The sequence below is a fragment of the Scyliorhinus torazame genome, chromosome 8 (assembly GCF_047496885.1).
Source record: "Scyliorhinus torazame isolate Kashiwa2021f chromosome 8, sScyTor2.1, whole genome shotgun sequence".
Taxonomy (NCBI): Eukaryota; Metazoa; Chordata; class Chondrichthyes; order Carcharhiniformes; family Scyliorhinidae; genus Scyliorhinus; species Scyliorhinus torazame.
Window position 1 is genome coordinate 1,471,938 of NC_092714.1, and position 17,305 is coordinate 1,489,242.

The 17,305-nt window shown below is 49.9% G+C and overlaps 1 protein-coding gene across 3 annotated transcripts in view; it reads right to left on the reverse strand.

The window, feature by feature from the left end:
- rsph1 (radial spoke head component 1) overlaps positions 1 to 17,305 on the reverse strand; it is a 276,830-nt gene that overhangs the window by 227,652 nt on the left and 31,873 nt on the right. For 2 of the 3 annotated variants that reach the window (XM_072513038.1, XM_072513040.1), the window contains one exon: positions 7,828 to 7,933. In XM_072513038.1, coding sequence (XP_072369139.1) covers positions 7,828 to 7,933 — 106 coding nt within the window. The remainder of the gene's footprint in view (positions 1 to 7,827; positions 7,934 to 17,305) is intronic. The other variant, XM_072513039.1, reaches the window with a different exon arrangement.

Genomic DNA, 17,305 nt, shown 5'->3' on the forward strand with positions numbered 1-17,305 from the left:
CCTCGATAGTGTGACCCTGTCAGTGTGTGACTGACCATCGATCGTGTGACCCTATCACTGTGTGACTGACCATCGATAGTGTGACCCTGTCACTGTGTGACTGACCATCGATAGTGTGACCCTGTCACTGTGTGACTGACCCCTCGATAGTGTGACCCTGTCGCTGTGTGACTGACCATCGATAGTGTGACCCTGTCACTGTGTGACTGACCTCTCGATAGTGTGACCCTGTCACTGTGTGTCTGACCATCGATAGTGTGACCCTGTCACTATGTGACTGACCATCGATAGTGTGACCCTGTCACTGTGTGACTGACCATCGATAGTGTGACCCTGTCACTGTGTGACTGACCCCTCGATAGTGTGACCCTGTCGCTGTGTGACTGACCATCGATAGTGTGACCCTGTCACTGTGTGACTGACCTCTCGATAGTGTGACCCTGTCGCTGTGTGACTGACCATCGATAGTGTGACCCTGTCACTGTGTGACTGACCTCTCGATAGTGTCACCCTGTCGCTGTGTGACTGACCATCGATAGTGTGACCCTGTCACTGTGTGACTGACCATCGATAGTGTGACCCTGTCAGTGTGTGACTGACCCCTCGATAGTGTGACCCTGTCACTGTGTGACTGACCTCTCGATAGTGTGACCCTGTCAGTGTGTGACTGACCCCTCGATAGTGTGACCCTGTCAGTGTGTGACTGACCCTTCGTTAGTGTGACCCTGTCACTGTGTGACTGACCATCGATAGTGTGACCCTGTCAGTGTGTGACTGACCTCTCGATAGTGTGACCCTGTCACTGTGTGGCTGACCATCGATAGTGTGACCCTGTCAATGTGTGACTGACCCCTCGATAGTGTGACCCTGTCACTGTGTGACTGACCCCTCGATAGTGTGACCCTGTCACTGAGTGACTGACCCCTCGATAGTGTGACCCTGTTACTGTGTGACTGACTCCTCGATAGTGTGACCCTGTTACTGAGTGACTGACCCCTCGATAGTGTGACCCTGTTACTGTGTGACTGACCCCTCGATAGTGTGACCCTGTCACTGAGTGACTGACCCCTCGATAGTGTGACCCTGTTACTGTGTGACTGACCCCTCGATAGTGTGACCCTGTCACTGAGTGACTGACCCCTCGATAGTGTCACCCTGCCGCTGTGTGACTGACCATCGATAGTGTGACCCTGTTACTGTGTGACTGACTCCTCGATAGTGTGACCCTGTCACTGTGACTGACCCCTCGATAGTGTGACCGTGCCAATGTGTGACTGACCATCGATAGTGTGACCCTGTCAGTTTGTGACTGACCATCGATACTGTGACCCTGTTACTGTGTGACTGACCCCTCGATAGTGTGACCCTGTTACTGTGTGACTGACCCCTCGATAGTGTGACCCTGTTACTGTGTGACTGACCATCGATAGTGTGACCCTGTTACTGTGTGACTGACCCCTCGATAGTGTCACCCTGTCATTGTGTGACTGACCATCGATAGTGTCACACTGTTACTGTGCCTGACTGACCACTTCGATAGCGTGACCCTGTCAGTGTGTGACTGACCCCTCGATAGTGTGACCCTGTTACTGTGCCTGACTGACCCCTTCGAAAGTGTGACCCTGTCGCTATGTGACAGACCCCTCGATAGTGTGACCCTGTCACTGTGTGACTGACCATCGACAGTGTGACCCTGTCACTGTGTGACTGACCCCTCGATAGTGTGGCCCTGTTACTATGTGACTGACCTCTCGATAGTGTGACCCTGTCAATTTGTAACTGACCATCGATAGTGTGACCCTGTCACTGTGTGACTGACCCCTCAATAGTGTGACCCTGTTACTATGTGACTGACCTCTCGATAGTGTGATGCAGCCACTGTGTAACTGACCATCGATAGTGTGACCCTGTCACTGTGTAACTGACCATCGATAGTGTGACCCTGTCAGTGTGTGACTGACCATCGATAGTGTGACCCTGTCACTGTGTGACTGACCATCGATAGTGTGACCCTGTCACTGTGTGACTGACCATCGATAGTGTGACCCTGTTACTGTGTGACTGACCATCGATAGTGTGACCCTGTCACTGTGTGACTGACCATCGATAGTGTGACCCTGTCACTGTGTGACTGACCATCGATAGTGTGACCCTGTTACTGTGTGACTGACCATCGATAGTGTGACCCTGTTACTGTGTGACTGACCTCTCGATAGTGTGACCCTGTCACTGTGTGACTGACCATCGATAGTGTGACCCTATCAGTATGTGACTGACCCCTCGAAATGAAAAAAAAAAAGAAATGAAAATCGCTTATTGTCACAAGTAGGCTTCAAATGAAGTTACTGTGAAAAGCCCCTAGTCGCCACATTCCGGCTCCTGTTCGGGGAGGCTGTTACAGGAATTGAACCGTGTTGCTGGCCTGCCTTGGTCTGCTTTCAAAGCCAGCGATTTGGCCCTGTGCTAAACAGCCCCATATAGTGCGTGACCCTGTTACTGTGTGACTGACCCCTCGATAGTGTCACCCTGTTGCTGTGTGACTGACCCCTCTATAGTGTGACCCTGTCACTGTGTGACTGACCCCTCGATAGTGTGACCCTGTCACTGTGTGACTGACCCCTCGATAGTGTGACCCTTTCACTGTGTGACTGACCCCTCGAAAGTGTGACCCTGTCACTGTGTGACTGACCTCTCGATAGTGTGACCCTGTCAATGTGTGACTGACCCCTCGATAGTGTGACCGTGCCAATGTGTGACTGACCATCGACAGTGTGACCCTGTCACTGTGTGACTGACCCCTCGATAGTGTGACCGTGCCAGTGTGTGACTGACCATCGATAGTCTGACCCTGTCAATGTGTGACTGACCCCTCGATAGTGTGACCCTGTCACTGTGTGACTGACCATCGATAGTGTGACCCTGTCACTGTGTGACTGACCCCTCGATAGTGTCACCCTGTCATTGTGTGACTGACCCCTCGATAGTGTGACCCTGTCAGTGTGTGACTGACCCCTCGATAGTGTGACCCTGCTACTGTGCCTGACTGACCCCTTCGATAGTGTGACCCTGTCGCTATGTGACTGACCCCTCGATAGTGTCACCCTGTCACTGTGTGACTGACCATCGATAGTGTGACCCTGTCACTGTGTGACTGACCATCGATAGTGTGACCCTTTCACTGTGTGACTGACCTCTCGATAGTGTGACCCTGTCACTGTGTGACTGACCATCGATAGTGTGACCCTGTCACTGTGTGACAGAACCCTCGATAGTGTGACCCTTTCACTGTGTGACTGACCTCTCGATAGTGTGACCCTATCAGCGTGTGACTGACCCCTCGTTAGTGTGACCCTGTCACTGTGTGACTGACCCCTCGATAGTGTGACCATGTCAGTGTGACTGACCCCTCGATAGTGTGGCCCTGTTACTATGTGACTGACCTCTCGATAGTGTGACCCTGTCAATTTGTAACTGACCATCGATAGTGTGACCCTGTCACTGTGTGACTGACCCCTCAATAGTGTGACCCTGTTACTATGTGACTGACCTCTCGATAGTGTGACGCAGTCACTGTGTAACTGACCATCGATAGTGTGACCCTGTCAGTGTGTGACTGACCATCGATAGTGTGACCCTGTCACTGTGTGACTGACCATCGATAGTGTGACCCTGTCACTGTGTAACTGACCATTGCTAGTGTGACCCTGTCACTGTGTGACTGACCATCGATAGTGTGACCCTTTCACTGTGTGACTGACCCCTCGATAGTGTGACCCTGTCAGTGTGTGACTGACCTCTCGATAGTGTGACCCTGTCACTGTGTGACTGACCTCTCGAACGAGTGACCCTGTCACTGTGTGACTGACTCCTCGATAGTGTGACCCTGTCACTGTGTGACTGACCTCTCGACAGTGTGACCCTGTCACTGTGTGACTGACTCCTCGATAGTGTGACCCTGTCACTGTGTGACTGACCCCTCGATAGTGTGACCCTGTCACTGTGTGACTGACCTCTCGATAGTGTGACCCTGTCACTGTGTGACTGACTCCTCGATAGTGTGACCCTGTCACTGTGTGACTGACTCCTCGATAGTGTGACCCTGTCACTGTGTGACTGACCTCTCGATAGTGTGACCCTCTCACTGTGTGACTGACCTCTCGATAGTGTGACCCTGTTTCTGTGTGACTGACTCCTCGATAGTGTGACCCTGTCACTGTGTGACTGACTCCTCGATAGTGTGACCCTTTCACTGTGTGACTGACCCCTCGATAGTGTGACCCTGTCACTGTGTGACTGACTCCTCGATAGTGTGACCCTGTCACTGTTTGACTGACTCCTCGTTAGTGTGACCCTGTCACTGTGTGACTGACCCCGCAATAGTGTGACCCTGTCACTGTGTGACTGACCCCTCGATAGTGTGACCCTGTCACCGTGTGACTGACCTCTCGATAGTGTGACCCTGTCACTGTGTGACTGACTCCTCGATAGTGTGACCCTGTCAGTGTGTGACTGACTCCTCGATAGTGTGACCCTGTCACTGTGTGACTGACCCCGCGATTGTGTGACCCTGTCACCGTGTGACTGACCTCTCGATAGTGTGACCCTGTCACTGTGTGGCTGACTCCTCGATAGTGTGACCCTGTCAGTGTGTGACTGACTCCTCGATAGTGTGACCCTGTCACTGTGTGACTGACCCCTCGATAGTGTGACCCTTTCACTGTGTGACTGACCCCTCGATAGTGTGACCCTGTCACTGTGTGACTGACCTCTCGATAGTGTGACCCTGTCACTGTGTGACTGACTCCTCGATAGTGTGACCCTGTCACTGTGTGACTGACCTCTCGATAGTGTGACCCTGTCACTGTGTAACTGACTCCTCGATAGTGTGACCCTGTCACTGTGTAACTGACCATCGATAGTGTGACCCTGTCACTGTGTGACTGACGTCTCGATAGTGTGACCCTGTCACTGTGTGACTGACTCCTCGATAGTGTGACCCTGTCACTGTGTGACTGACTCCTCGATAGTGTGACCCTTTCACTGTGTGACTGACCCCTCGATAGTGTGACCCTGTCACTGTGTGACTGACCTCTCGATAGTGTGACCCTGTCACTGTGTGACTGACTCCTCGATAGTGTGACCCTGTCACTGTGTGACTGACCTCTCGATAGTGTGACCCTGTCACTGTGTGACTGACTCCTCGATAGTGTGACCCTGTCACTGTGTGACTGACCTCTCGATAGTGTGACCCTGTCACTGTGTAACTGACTCCTCGATAGTGTGACCCTGTCAGTGTGTGACTGACTCCTCGATAGTGTGACCCTGTCACTGTGTGACTGACCCCGCGATTGTGTGACCCTGTCACCGTGTGACTGACCTCTCGATAGTGTGACCCTGTCACTGTGTGGCTGACTCCTCGATAGTGTGACCCTGTCAGTGTGTGACTGACCCCTCGATAGTGTGACCCTTTCACTGTGTGACTGACCCCTCGATAGTGTGACCCTGTCACTGTGTGACTGACCTCTCGATAGTGTGACCCTGTCACTGTGTGACTGACTCCTCGATAGTGTGACCCTGTCACTGTGTGACTGACCTCTCGATAGTGTGACCCTGTCACTGTGTAACTGACTCCTCGATAGTGTGACCCTGTCACTGTGTAACTGACCATCGATAGTGTGACCCTGTCACTGTGTGACTGACCTCTCGATAGTGTGACCCTGTCACTGTGTGACTGACTCCTCGATAGTGTGACCCTGTCACTGTGTGACTGACTCCTCGATAGTGTGACCCTTTCACTGTGTGACTGACCCCTCGATAGTGTGACCCTGTCACTGTGTGACTGACCTCTCGATAGTGTGACCCTGTCACTGTGTGACTGACTCCTCGATAGTGTGACCCTGTCACTGTGTGACTGACCTCTCGATAGTGTGACCCTGTTACTGTGTGACTGACTCCTCGATAGTGTGATCCTGTCACTGTGTGACTGACCCCGCGATAGTGTGACCCTGTCACCGTGTGACTGGCTCCTCGATAGTGTGACCCTTTCACTGTGTGACTGACTCCTCGATAGTGTGACCCTTTCACTGTGTGACTGACCCCTCGATAGTGTGACCCTGTCACTGTGTGACTGACTCCTCGATAGTGTGACCCTGTCACTGTGTGACTGACTCCTCGATAGTGTGACCCTGTCACTGTGTGACTGACCCCGCGATAGTGTGACCCTGTCACTGTGTGACTGACCCCTCGATAGTGTGACCCTGTCACTGTGTGACTGACCTCTCGATAGTGTGACCCTGTCACTGTGTGACTGACTCCTCGATAGTGTGACCCTGTCACTGTGTGACTGACCTCTCGATAGTGTGACCCTGTCACTGTGTAACTGACTCCTCGATAGTGTGACCCTGTCACTGTGTAACTGACCATCGATAGTGTGACCCTGTCACTGTGTGACTGACCTCTCGATAGTGTGACCCTGTCACTGTGTGACTGACTCCTCGATAGTGTGACCCTGTCACTGTGTGACTGACTCCTCGATAGTGTGACCCTTTCACTGTGTGACTGACCCCTCGATAGTGTGACCCTGTCACTGTGTGACTGACCTCTCGATAGTGTGACCCTGTCACTGTGTGACTGACTCCTCGATAGTGTGACCCTGTCACTGTGTGACTGACTCCTCGATAGTGTGACCCTGTCACTGTGTGACTGACCCCGCGATAGTGTGACCCTGTCACTGTGTGACTGACCCCTCGATAGTGTGACCCTGTCACTGTGTGACTGACTCCTCGATAGTGTGACCCTGTCAGTGTGTGACTGACTCCTCGATAGTGTGACCCTGTCACTGTGTGACTGACCCCGCGATAGTGTGACCCTGTCACCGTGTGACTGACCTCTCGAAGTGTGACCCTGTCACTGTGTGACTGACTCCTCGATAGTGTGACCCTGTCAGTGTGTGACTGACTCCTCGATAGTGTGACCCTGTCACTGTGTGACTGACCCCGCGATAGTGTGACCCTGTCACCGTGTGACTGACCTCTCGATAGTGTGACCCTGTCACTGCGTGACTGACTCCTCGATAGTGTGACCCTGTCACTGTGTGACTGACTCCTCGATAGTGTGACCCTGTCACTGTGTGACTGACTCCTCGATAGTGTGACCCTGTCAGTGTGTGACTGACTCCTCGATAGTGTGACCCTGTCACTGTGTGACTGACCCCGCGATAGTGTGACCCTGTCACCGTGTGACTGACCTCTCGATAGTGTGACCCTGTCACTGTGTGACTGACTCCTCGATAGTGTGACCCTGTCAGTGTGTGACTGACTCCTCGATAGTGTGACCCTTTCACTGTGTGACTGACCCCTCGATAGTGTGACCCTGTCACTGTGTGACTGACCTCTCGATAGTGTGACCCTGTCACTGTGTGACTGACTCCTCGATAGTGTGACCCTGTCACTGTGTGACTGACCTCTCGATAGTGTGACCCTGTCACTGTGTGACTGACCTCTCGATTGTACATGAAATTTGTGCATCATCGTACATGTAGTCTCTGACAATGTTCTTGCTGCCTGAATATCTTGCTGAATCAAGCAGCAAGGCTGTTGCTGTTTCTCACCATCACACTTGGCAGTGACAAAGAACATCATTTTCTAAATGGCTAGGATCTGAATCTGTTGAATCATTTAGATAGGACCCAGCTCTCCTGCCAAAGATATCAGCTTTGTATTGTTTACAACTTAGATCAACAAAATACAGCACAGATTGTGTCTTGTGCTGTGATGGTTTCAACTGTCTCCCTGTATTGCCTACTTTGTAATAAGGCAGGAAAAATACCTTCATACTTTGATCCGTCTGGGTAAAGGAAGGTTCCATTGCCGTGTTTCTTATTCTGCAGGTAGTCTCCTACGTAACGTGCTCCAATCTTAAACCGATATGTCCCCTGGAATATGAGAAAGTGATAGAAAGATGATTGGCACAAATACAGCTTGCGACTGGAGGGCACAATCTGCATGTACTTGAGGGGTTCACCAGATGAGTGACAAGGTAAAGCAGCACACGCCATGGAGGGGGTCAGAGCTGTCCCAACCAACATGGGACATGTTCGACGTTTTAGTTGCTGTGATATGAAGAGTCTAAAGTTCTGTTCCTTTTTCACAAACACACATTTATTTCATTCCAACAGCCTTTGCACAAAACCCTAACTATACATCACCTGACAGAGGCCACCTGAAGCCCCTTTACATATCAGTGTCAATTAATGGATAGTTAACATAAATGAGACAACTAATTGCAACGTCTCTTAACCCGTTACTTAACAGTCTCCCCTTCCTTGGAGAAAAAAAAATAATTAGGTGAAAACAAAATTTCAAGAAACTCAATAACACACACATTTCCCCCCCTTTTTTTTGTTTGGACGAGAAAGAAAAAATAATAGTTACAGAAACAAACGCCCTTCATTAACAATATCCAAAAATTTCTGTGAACTCGTCCCTCTTTTCGTAAAACAGTCTGACAGTTGATAGTTCGACCCATTTAATTTTTGTTATTTCCCCTCTGTCCAACATCTGCTTCAAACTTGCGATGTCTATCCGTAACCTCTTTTCATTGACACTTTTTGTAGAGTGCATTTTCCCACAGGGATTTATTGTCAATGTGACAGTCAATAGGTATATTACCCAAATCCCCTAATCCCAAAATTTCTGTCAATATCATACTTATATAAAAGGCCATATCCACCACCTCTACAAGGCTTAACGTCTCGGCAGCCAAAGTGCTTTTTACCACTCTCCTTATTTTCTTTGTTTCCCACACAAGTGGGCAACATTTACCATTGTTCCCCAAAAGGAAAATTATAAAACCTCCTGCGCTTGAAACCCCATCACATAAATTTGCGTAGGACGCATCACTATAAACTATGAGTTTCAAGTACCTAAGGTCACCTAAAACCAGGAACTTCAAAACACACTCCTGCATTTTTAGTTTGGCCAACGCTTTATTTGCTCTTATTATGTCTTCCACTTTGGAATCATTCATTCTTGTACTCAACTCTAAGACATCAAAACTCACATCCGGCCTAGTCTGTCTACCTAACCAGTTCAGTTGCCCAATTAACTTTGCAGTTGCTCTTTTTCTATGTTTGAAACCATTGCGTCTTTTTGTGAAACTCGGCCAAGACTAATTGCTATTGGGCTGATGCTTTCCAAATAAGATTGCTGACGTAAAGTTGCCCCTAACTTAGTCTGTCCAATTTCCAGTCCAATATATTTAAATGCACCGGAAGCCTGACTTCCAACCCTGAATTCTTTCCTCAAACCAGAGATTACAATAGCTTCAAAATCACTAGTCCCACCCCACAAAAAATCGACATGCATCATAAAAATGCCAGAAAGATTTCCTTTATAGTGCCAGTAAAGCATTGCAGGATCTGCTTTCAACTGGCAACAGCCTAACTAACAAAACTGACCTTACCGAAAAATACCAGACTCTAGCTGCATCATTTAATCCATATACACATTTGTTCAACTTCCAGGGTACCCCTTCTGTGTTAGCTGCTTCTTTCGGAGGACGGAGAAAAATGTCTCTCTGGTGCTGATGCCCCTGCAAAAAGGCAGCTTTTATACCTATAGATTTGCATTCCCATGCCTTTGTGGCTAATAGAGCCAAGAAAATCTTTAAAATAACCTTTCCTGCTGTAGGTGAATCTACCCTTAAATCCTGATCTTCTAAGTTTTCTTCAAATCCCCTTGCCACAAGCCTGGCCTTTGCCTTATAAGTTCCATCCGGAAGAACCTTTTCCGTGCAAATCCATCTGTGGGATAGAGCCCTTAGTCCCCTATCCGGTACTTCCGTGTATACCCCAAATTCACTCCAACTATGCAATTCTTGCTGTTTAGCTTCTTTAATAACTTTTTCATCTAATTTATTTGAAGCCACCAAAATCTCACGTGCATGTGGGCTTCTACTCCTATTAATATTCGTAGTCTTACCGTGGGACTAGGCAGGGATGTCCTATGTCCCCCCCTGCTGTTTACACTCGTGATTGAGCCATTGGCCATCGCATTAAGAAGTTCGGGTATGGAAAGGAATAGTGCGGGGGGCGGGGATAGATCATAGGGTGTCCTTATATGCCGATGACTTGCTGTTATACGTGTCGGAACCGAGTGTGTCGTTAGGGGGAATATTGGAGCTGCTTCGGGTGTTTGGGTCTTTCTCGGGGTACAAACTAAATCTCGACAAAAGTATTTTGTGGTGTCTCGGCCGGGGGCGGGGGCAGGGGTGGGGGGGCTGCCATTCCGTAGGGCAGGGACTCATTTTAGGTACCTGGGGGTGCAGGTTGCCCGGGAGTGGGGGCGGCTCCGCAGGTACAACATCTCTAGTTTGGTGGGGAGAGTGAAAGCTGATCTGGCAAGGTGGGATGGTCTCCCTCTGTCATTGGCGGGTCGGGTACAGGCGGTTAAAATGAATGTGTTGCCACGATTTCTGTTTATTTTTCAATGCCTGCCGATTTTCCTGCCAAAGGCTTTTTTCAGAGAGATTGAGGGAAGGATTACGTCGTTCATATGGGGAGGGAAGGTGGCCAGAGTTAGAAAGGTGCTGCTATAGGGGGGAAGGCAGTTTGGGTCTTCCGAACCTGATGTGTTACTACTGGGCGGTGAATGTGGAGAAGGTGCGGAGCTGGGTCAGAGGGGTTGATTCCCAGTGGGTCAGAATGGAGGAGAGTTTGTGCAGGGGGTGGGGATTGAAAGCGCTAGCAACAGCGCCGCTCCAAATAGCCCCGGGGAAATACTCAGGGAGTCCGGTAATAATTGCTTCATTGAGAATTTGGAGGCAGTTCACCAACACTTCGGGTTGGGGGTAGGGTCAAAGGAAATGCCGATTCGGGGGAACCACAGATTTGAGCCAGGGAGGTGGGATGGAAATTTTCGGAAATGGGAGGAGAAGGGGATTAAGACGCTAAAAGATTTGTTTCTTAGGGGTCGGTTTACAGGGCTGAGGGAGCTGGAAGCGAAGTATGGGCTGGAGCAAGGGGAAATGTTTAGATACATGCAGGTTCGAGATTTTGCCAGAAAGGAGATACAGAGCTTCCCGGTGGAGCCGGCCTCCACATTGCTGGAGGAGGTGCTGACGACGGGGGGGACTGGAGAAGTGGGTAGTGTCAGCGGTTTACGGAGCTATTTTGGAAGAGGAGAAGGCACCACTAAAAGGGATCAAAGCAAAGTGGGAGGAAGAGTTGGGAGAGGATATGGAGGAGGGGTTCTGGTGTGAGGTGCTCCGGAGAGTGAATGCCTCCACCTCGTGCGCGAGGTTGGAACTGATACAGCTGAAGGTGGTATACAGAGCACCCTAATTACATTAGGGTAATTTGTGGTGCACGTGAAACTGGACCCGGCCCCCGGGAGGCCATATTCGGGATATCAGACCAGCCGGGGTTGGAAACGGGTGCGGAGGCAGATGTTGCAGCCTTCCACTCATTGATCACCCGAAGGCAGATCCTGATAGGTTGGAGAGCAACTTCTCCACCCTGTGCCCTGGCGTGGCGGGGGGACCTGTTGGAATTCTTCACTCTTGAGAAGGTTAAGTTTGAACTGAGGGGAATGTCATGATATTCAAACACACACATCATGATAGACACACCAACAGACAAATCAGAACACACAACACCACAACCAATGACAGAAAGATATAAAAGCACAGACACGACCCCCGGTGGTCAGTATTAGCTGCAGAGGAGAACCAGGACACATCTATTGCCAAACACACTCAGGGAGACAGCACGTGCAGAGTATCCAGAACGAACTGTATTATAAGAGTTATAATAAAATAGAGTTGTACCACATACAACTGTGTTGGCTCATCTGTGCACCAGAGCACCCAACACCACATGGTACAGGAGTGGATCGATACCTGCCGGCATACCTCAGTGTACACAGACAACCAGCAGTGCCCAGGCATGATGTACGAGCTCCCGGTTCCGCAGGCGCTCCAGTGCCACGGCGACCTCCGCGAAAACTGGCGGCGATTCCGGCAAATGTTCGAATTGTTCCTGGTGGCAGCTGAACTCAAAGACCTGGATGATAGGGAAAAAAATTGAATTTCTCCTCACCATCGCCGGTGCAAGGGCAAGAGAAATATTCACAAGGTTCAGGTTCTTCAGGAGGCAGCAAAGGTACGATTACCAGGCAGTCCTGGGCAAATTCTCCAAGTACTGTGAAGAAAACGCAATCCAATGGGCACATAAAGGTAAGAAAAGCTGCAGTACTCACCTCGTGGCTGGGATCCCGGAGCCCGAATTCCCAGAGGCCGAAATCCCGGGCCTGAGAGAAGGCTGGGTCGAGGTCGGCGGCCATCTTGCTAAAGGTATAACGCTAGCACAGTTGCGCGAGCAGTGCGCAGAACCGGAAGTTTCGTTTGCGCATGCGCGAGATGCTGCGCATGCGCAGTCAAGAAAACGGCCATCGGTAAAGGAACAGCGATCTGAGCATGCGCAGTCGCTTCCTACGTGCTACATACCGAGCGTCAGGATGTCAGAGGCCCCAGACTGCACCAATTTAAAGGGGAAATGTCCCAAATCCAATTTAAAAGGGAAACGTCCCAAATCAAAAAAACAAAAATCTGTTAAAGCTGTAAAACAACCTTCCCTCACCTGGAATGACAGCACAGTGCCGCAAATTGACCCAGGAGATGAATTTGACCTCCGAAGAACCCTCCGACAAGCAGTTACCTATGCACAAGCCGATGATTCCGACCTTGAATACTTCGATGACGATCTTTACAGTGTTTCCGGACCTCGCGAGCCCAATGATAGCTCCGTGGTCCTATATGACTATGACTCGGACGAACCTTTCGTGTTGCACATTGGCGGCCCCCACATTGAATCCGACGCAGATGCGGATTCATTTTTCGGATTTGAGGATCTTCAATCCAGCAGATATGACGTTCCAACTTATCAGTACCGGATGATGCTGCAGCCTGACATTAACAGACAGGGAGCGGTGCAAGCACACGGAGAGTGCCCTGCTGCCACACAGAGCGTGGTCCACGTCCCGCTCAACGTTCCCGACTCTATGAAAGAAGACATGCAAGACTCCAGAGTGCAGTCCTCGCATGAACCAGAAGTGACTCCAGTGTCACAAGCTTCCACAGCAAGCTCGTGGACAGACTCCACAATTGCAGAAATGCAAGACTCCAGAGCGCAGTCCTTGCACGAACAAGAAGTGACTCCAGTGTCACAAGCCTCCACAGAGAGCTCGTGGACAGCCTCCACGATAGAAGCAACGCAAGACTCCAGAGCGCAGTCCTTGCACGAACAAGAAGTGACTCCAGTGTCACAAGCCTCCACAGAGAGCTCGTCGACAGCCTCCACGATAGAAGCAACGCAAGACTCCAGAGCGCAGTCCTTGCACGAACAAGAAGTGACTCCAGTGTCACAAGCCTCCACAGAGAGCTCGTGGACGGACTCCACGATGGAAGGAACGCAAGACTCCAGAGCGCAGTCCTTGCAGGAACAAGACCATGAGGGTCTAGCAACCTCTCCTGACCAACCAGCGGCAGACGATGCAAGTCTGCCATGCTCACGTGAACAGCAAGAAGGCTATAACAGCCTACCATGCTCCACTACACAGCAGCATGAACATGACGGTCTCTCATGCTACAATGAAGGGCACAGCGCTGAAGACTGTTCAAGCCCAACTGAAGACAAGCCAAAGGAATCGCCTCGTCCTAGCCCGAAGAAAAAAGGTTTATGCGCTGACCTTCAGGATCATTATAGCCGAACAGAGATTAATAATGCTGCACGGCCACAGAAGGATGCTGAGGATTTGCTAACGAAATTAATTGAATGTTTAACTTGCAAGGAGCAGACTGAGAATTGCCAGTGTTTTAGTACGGATCAAAAAAATGGACAAGACATTGATCCTCAGGTAATGGAAATAACACAACCTGAATCATATCTACAGCAGGGACAAATGTCTCCCTTCAACACAACACCGCAAAATCCCAACTTCGGAGACCAGCAGTTAGTCAGTAATGACTCTTCAAACCTTGAGGGGAACATTAATTGCATTGAACCTATACACGCTCCACTGATTATTGAGCAGAACATTGGAGCAAGAATCCTGAGGACACCGACATCGAGTAGCCAGATAACGAATTTAAAACCCACAGCAGTGTCAAGTGAACCAAGTGTGCTTTCCACGAATGGTGAAGATGCAGATAAGGTCGACCCGATTATCCATTGTACCACACTAACCCCAGTGATTAAGCAGTTATGTATGGGGAGTATAAGGTGGGCAATTGAGAACAGTAAAAGAGAGACTGTGACCATGCCAGTCCCAGCAAAATCAGACCCAGAGACCATGAAGGCATATACATTAGACAAAGATACACATGAGGCACCTGAGAAGAAAAGTGAAACGGAATGTTCTTTGGAAAATAGTACAATGGCGATAGAAACATTGGATCCTATATTCGAGACCATACCTATGGGAGAATTTGGGGGTAATAAACAAGGTTCTGCAATGTCTGGGGGAAGATTTAAAATTCCAAAGAAGAAAAGCCCAAATGAAGGACAACGGCAAGACAATGACAGTCCACCGACATGGTGTGCACCACCAGATGAAAACTCTGACAATTTACCCAACCCTAGTGAACAGCAAGCTGCTAATGAGGATCTATCCACGGGATGTGAGACGAGTGACGACAGCATCCCACTTCCCATGCAAAAGGTGCAAGGTGACAGACCTCGCCTAGTGCGTACCGAGGCACTCGACGATCACGGTGGGACCACTGACGACTGCGGTGGCAGCGCACCGCTTCCACCCTCGATGGCTCGACCCTCTCCACTGGTTGGTGCATTCCTGCATGTTCCGACTCCAGAAGTGCAGCTTCAGGGAATCTCGGCTGCCTCCAGTGAACCTGTTGGGACTCCGGACGGGGGGCATCGACGGAAGGCAGACCGGACTCCAGATGGGGAGCAGCCAAGCGCCGACTCTGATTCGCGCACGCCAGACCTTGCTCCGGACGGGCGGTGTCGCGGCCTCGGTGATGGCACGCTCAGGGTGACGGCGGATGCCACGGCGACAGGGAATGGATCGCGTGGCAGTCCCACTGGGTCGGCAGTGGCAACCAGCACTGGCGGTCCAAGATGGACACACCAATTCGCGCCATCGCCAGACGTTGATGCGAGCAACAATTCTCTCTCCAAGGCGACATGCTTCGACGTTTCTCTGCGGAGTCGCCCTTCCGGCACAGCAGGTGGCCGGAACCAGCGTACACGGTCTCGGCCAACTTCCACATCTGGCACAGTCATCGCCTTGCATGATATTAGTGATGGTGCTACTTCGATGGCAACGACCCATCGGCTACAAGATGCCGTCCACCACAAACATAAAAAGAAAAAGACTCCACCTTGTTCCTGGCATGCAGGGCGGATGGATTGGTGCGTAGGCGCAATCAGCGAGCTTTGCGCCGCCTTCCACGCTCGCAACTGAACCGTACGCACACGCCGGATCCTCCACTGGTTCCCAAGGATGACTTCGTGGAGATGCCACGGATCATGCCCCTTCCATCGCTACCAGAACCAAATCTCCACAGCTGAACCGGCTTGAGGACCAGCCCATTCTTGAGGCGGTCACCCATTAGACTGGACTTATAACGCTGTTCATACGTTCAAAAAGTCAAACACTTCTGTATTATAACCTGTTGTTGTTTATTGTTCCAGATATCGTCTGACCAGACCAATGTTCAAGTTTTTTTTTTTCTCTCGCATCCAAGTTTTGTTATGGTACAACCTTGTTAGTGTGACGCACCCGACATCGCCCCATGTAAATAGTTACGTCATATACACACGCTGTACATAACACACACACACACTCTTCGATGCACTCACGACACAATTATATTTATAACCACGTAGGCACATATCTTTGTAAAAAGGGGGGATGTCATGATATTCAAACACCCACATCATGATAGACACACCAACAGACAAATCAGAACACACAACACCACAACCAATGACAGAAAGATATAAAAGCACAGACACGACCCCCGGTGGTCAGTATTAGCTGCAGAGGAGAACCAGGACACATCTATTGCCAAACACACTCAGGGAGACAGCACGTGCAGAGTATCCAGAACGAACTGTATTATAAGAGTTATAATAAAATAGAGTTGTACCACATACAACTGTGTTGGCTCATCTGTGCACCAGAGCACCCAACACCACAGGGAAGGCTGGAGGGGTTCTACAATTCATGGCCATTATTCATTAGGCACTTTCAAGAACTGGATAACATCGGACATGAATTGGAGGGGGTGGGTGGGATGGTTGGAGGGAGGGGGGGTGGTGTGTGTTAACGGTGACTGTGGGCGATTCCTGATTCCTTTATGTCATTTGTGTGAACATGCGGGCTAATGTTTGGGGTTTGGTGGGAGGATGGGATCGTTCTTATTGATATGGGGATTGACATATTTGTTACCGTTTATTGTTGGTGGGTTTGGGAGAAAATGTGAAAAAGGAGGAGAATAAAGAAATATTTTTTTAAAAAAGTAACAAAATTTGTTTTAATTTGCCATATCGCTATTTGTATCTGAAATCACTCCTGGAGCGAGGTTTCCTTTCCTCACAGTCTCACAAAATTAAAATAAAATATTGGGGTTTCTGTCCAGCATCCAGCCATTGTTGGGGTCTGGTCCAGGATCTGAATAAAATTGGGGCTCTTTACTGGGATTTAAAAGTATAGAAACATAGATAATAGGTGCAGGAGTAGGCCTTTGGGACCTTCGAGTCTGCACCGCCATTCAATGTGGTCAAGGCTGATCGTGCAAAATCAGAATCCCACTCCCGCTTTCTCTCCATTCTCCTGGATCCCTTGAGCCGTAAGGGCCATGTCCAGCTCCCTCTTGAACATATCCAACGTACTGACCCCAACAGCTTTCTGTGGTAGAGAATTACACAAGTTCACAGCTCTCTGAGAGAAGACGTTCTTCCTCATCTTAGTCCTGAATGGCTGACCCCTCATTCCTAGGCTGTGGACCCTAGTTCTGGACATCCCCAACATCGGGAACATACTTCCCACATCTAGCCTGTCCAGATTTTATATGTTTTTATGAGATCCCGTGTCATTCTTCTAAACTCAGTGAGGATTTATCCTGGGTAATGATATAGCTAGATCACAGGTAGGAGTGATGCCTACTGTGCTTGGAATGCCAGTGGAAAGTCAAACAGCTGAGATGTTGCAAGAAGCATTTCCCCTGGAGTGTTTCCTGATTGTGTGGTGACACGATTGCAAAGCCACAGGTTGAGGCAGGA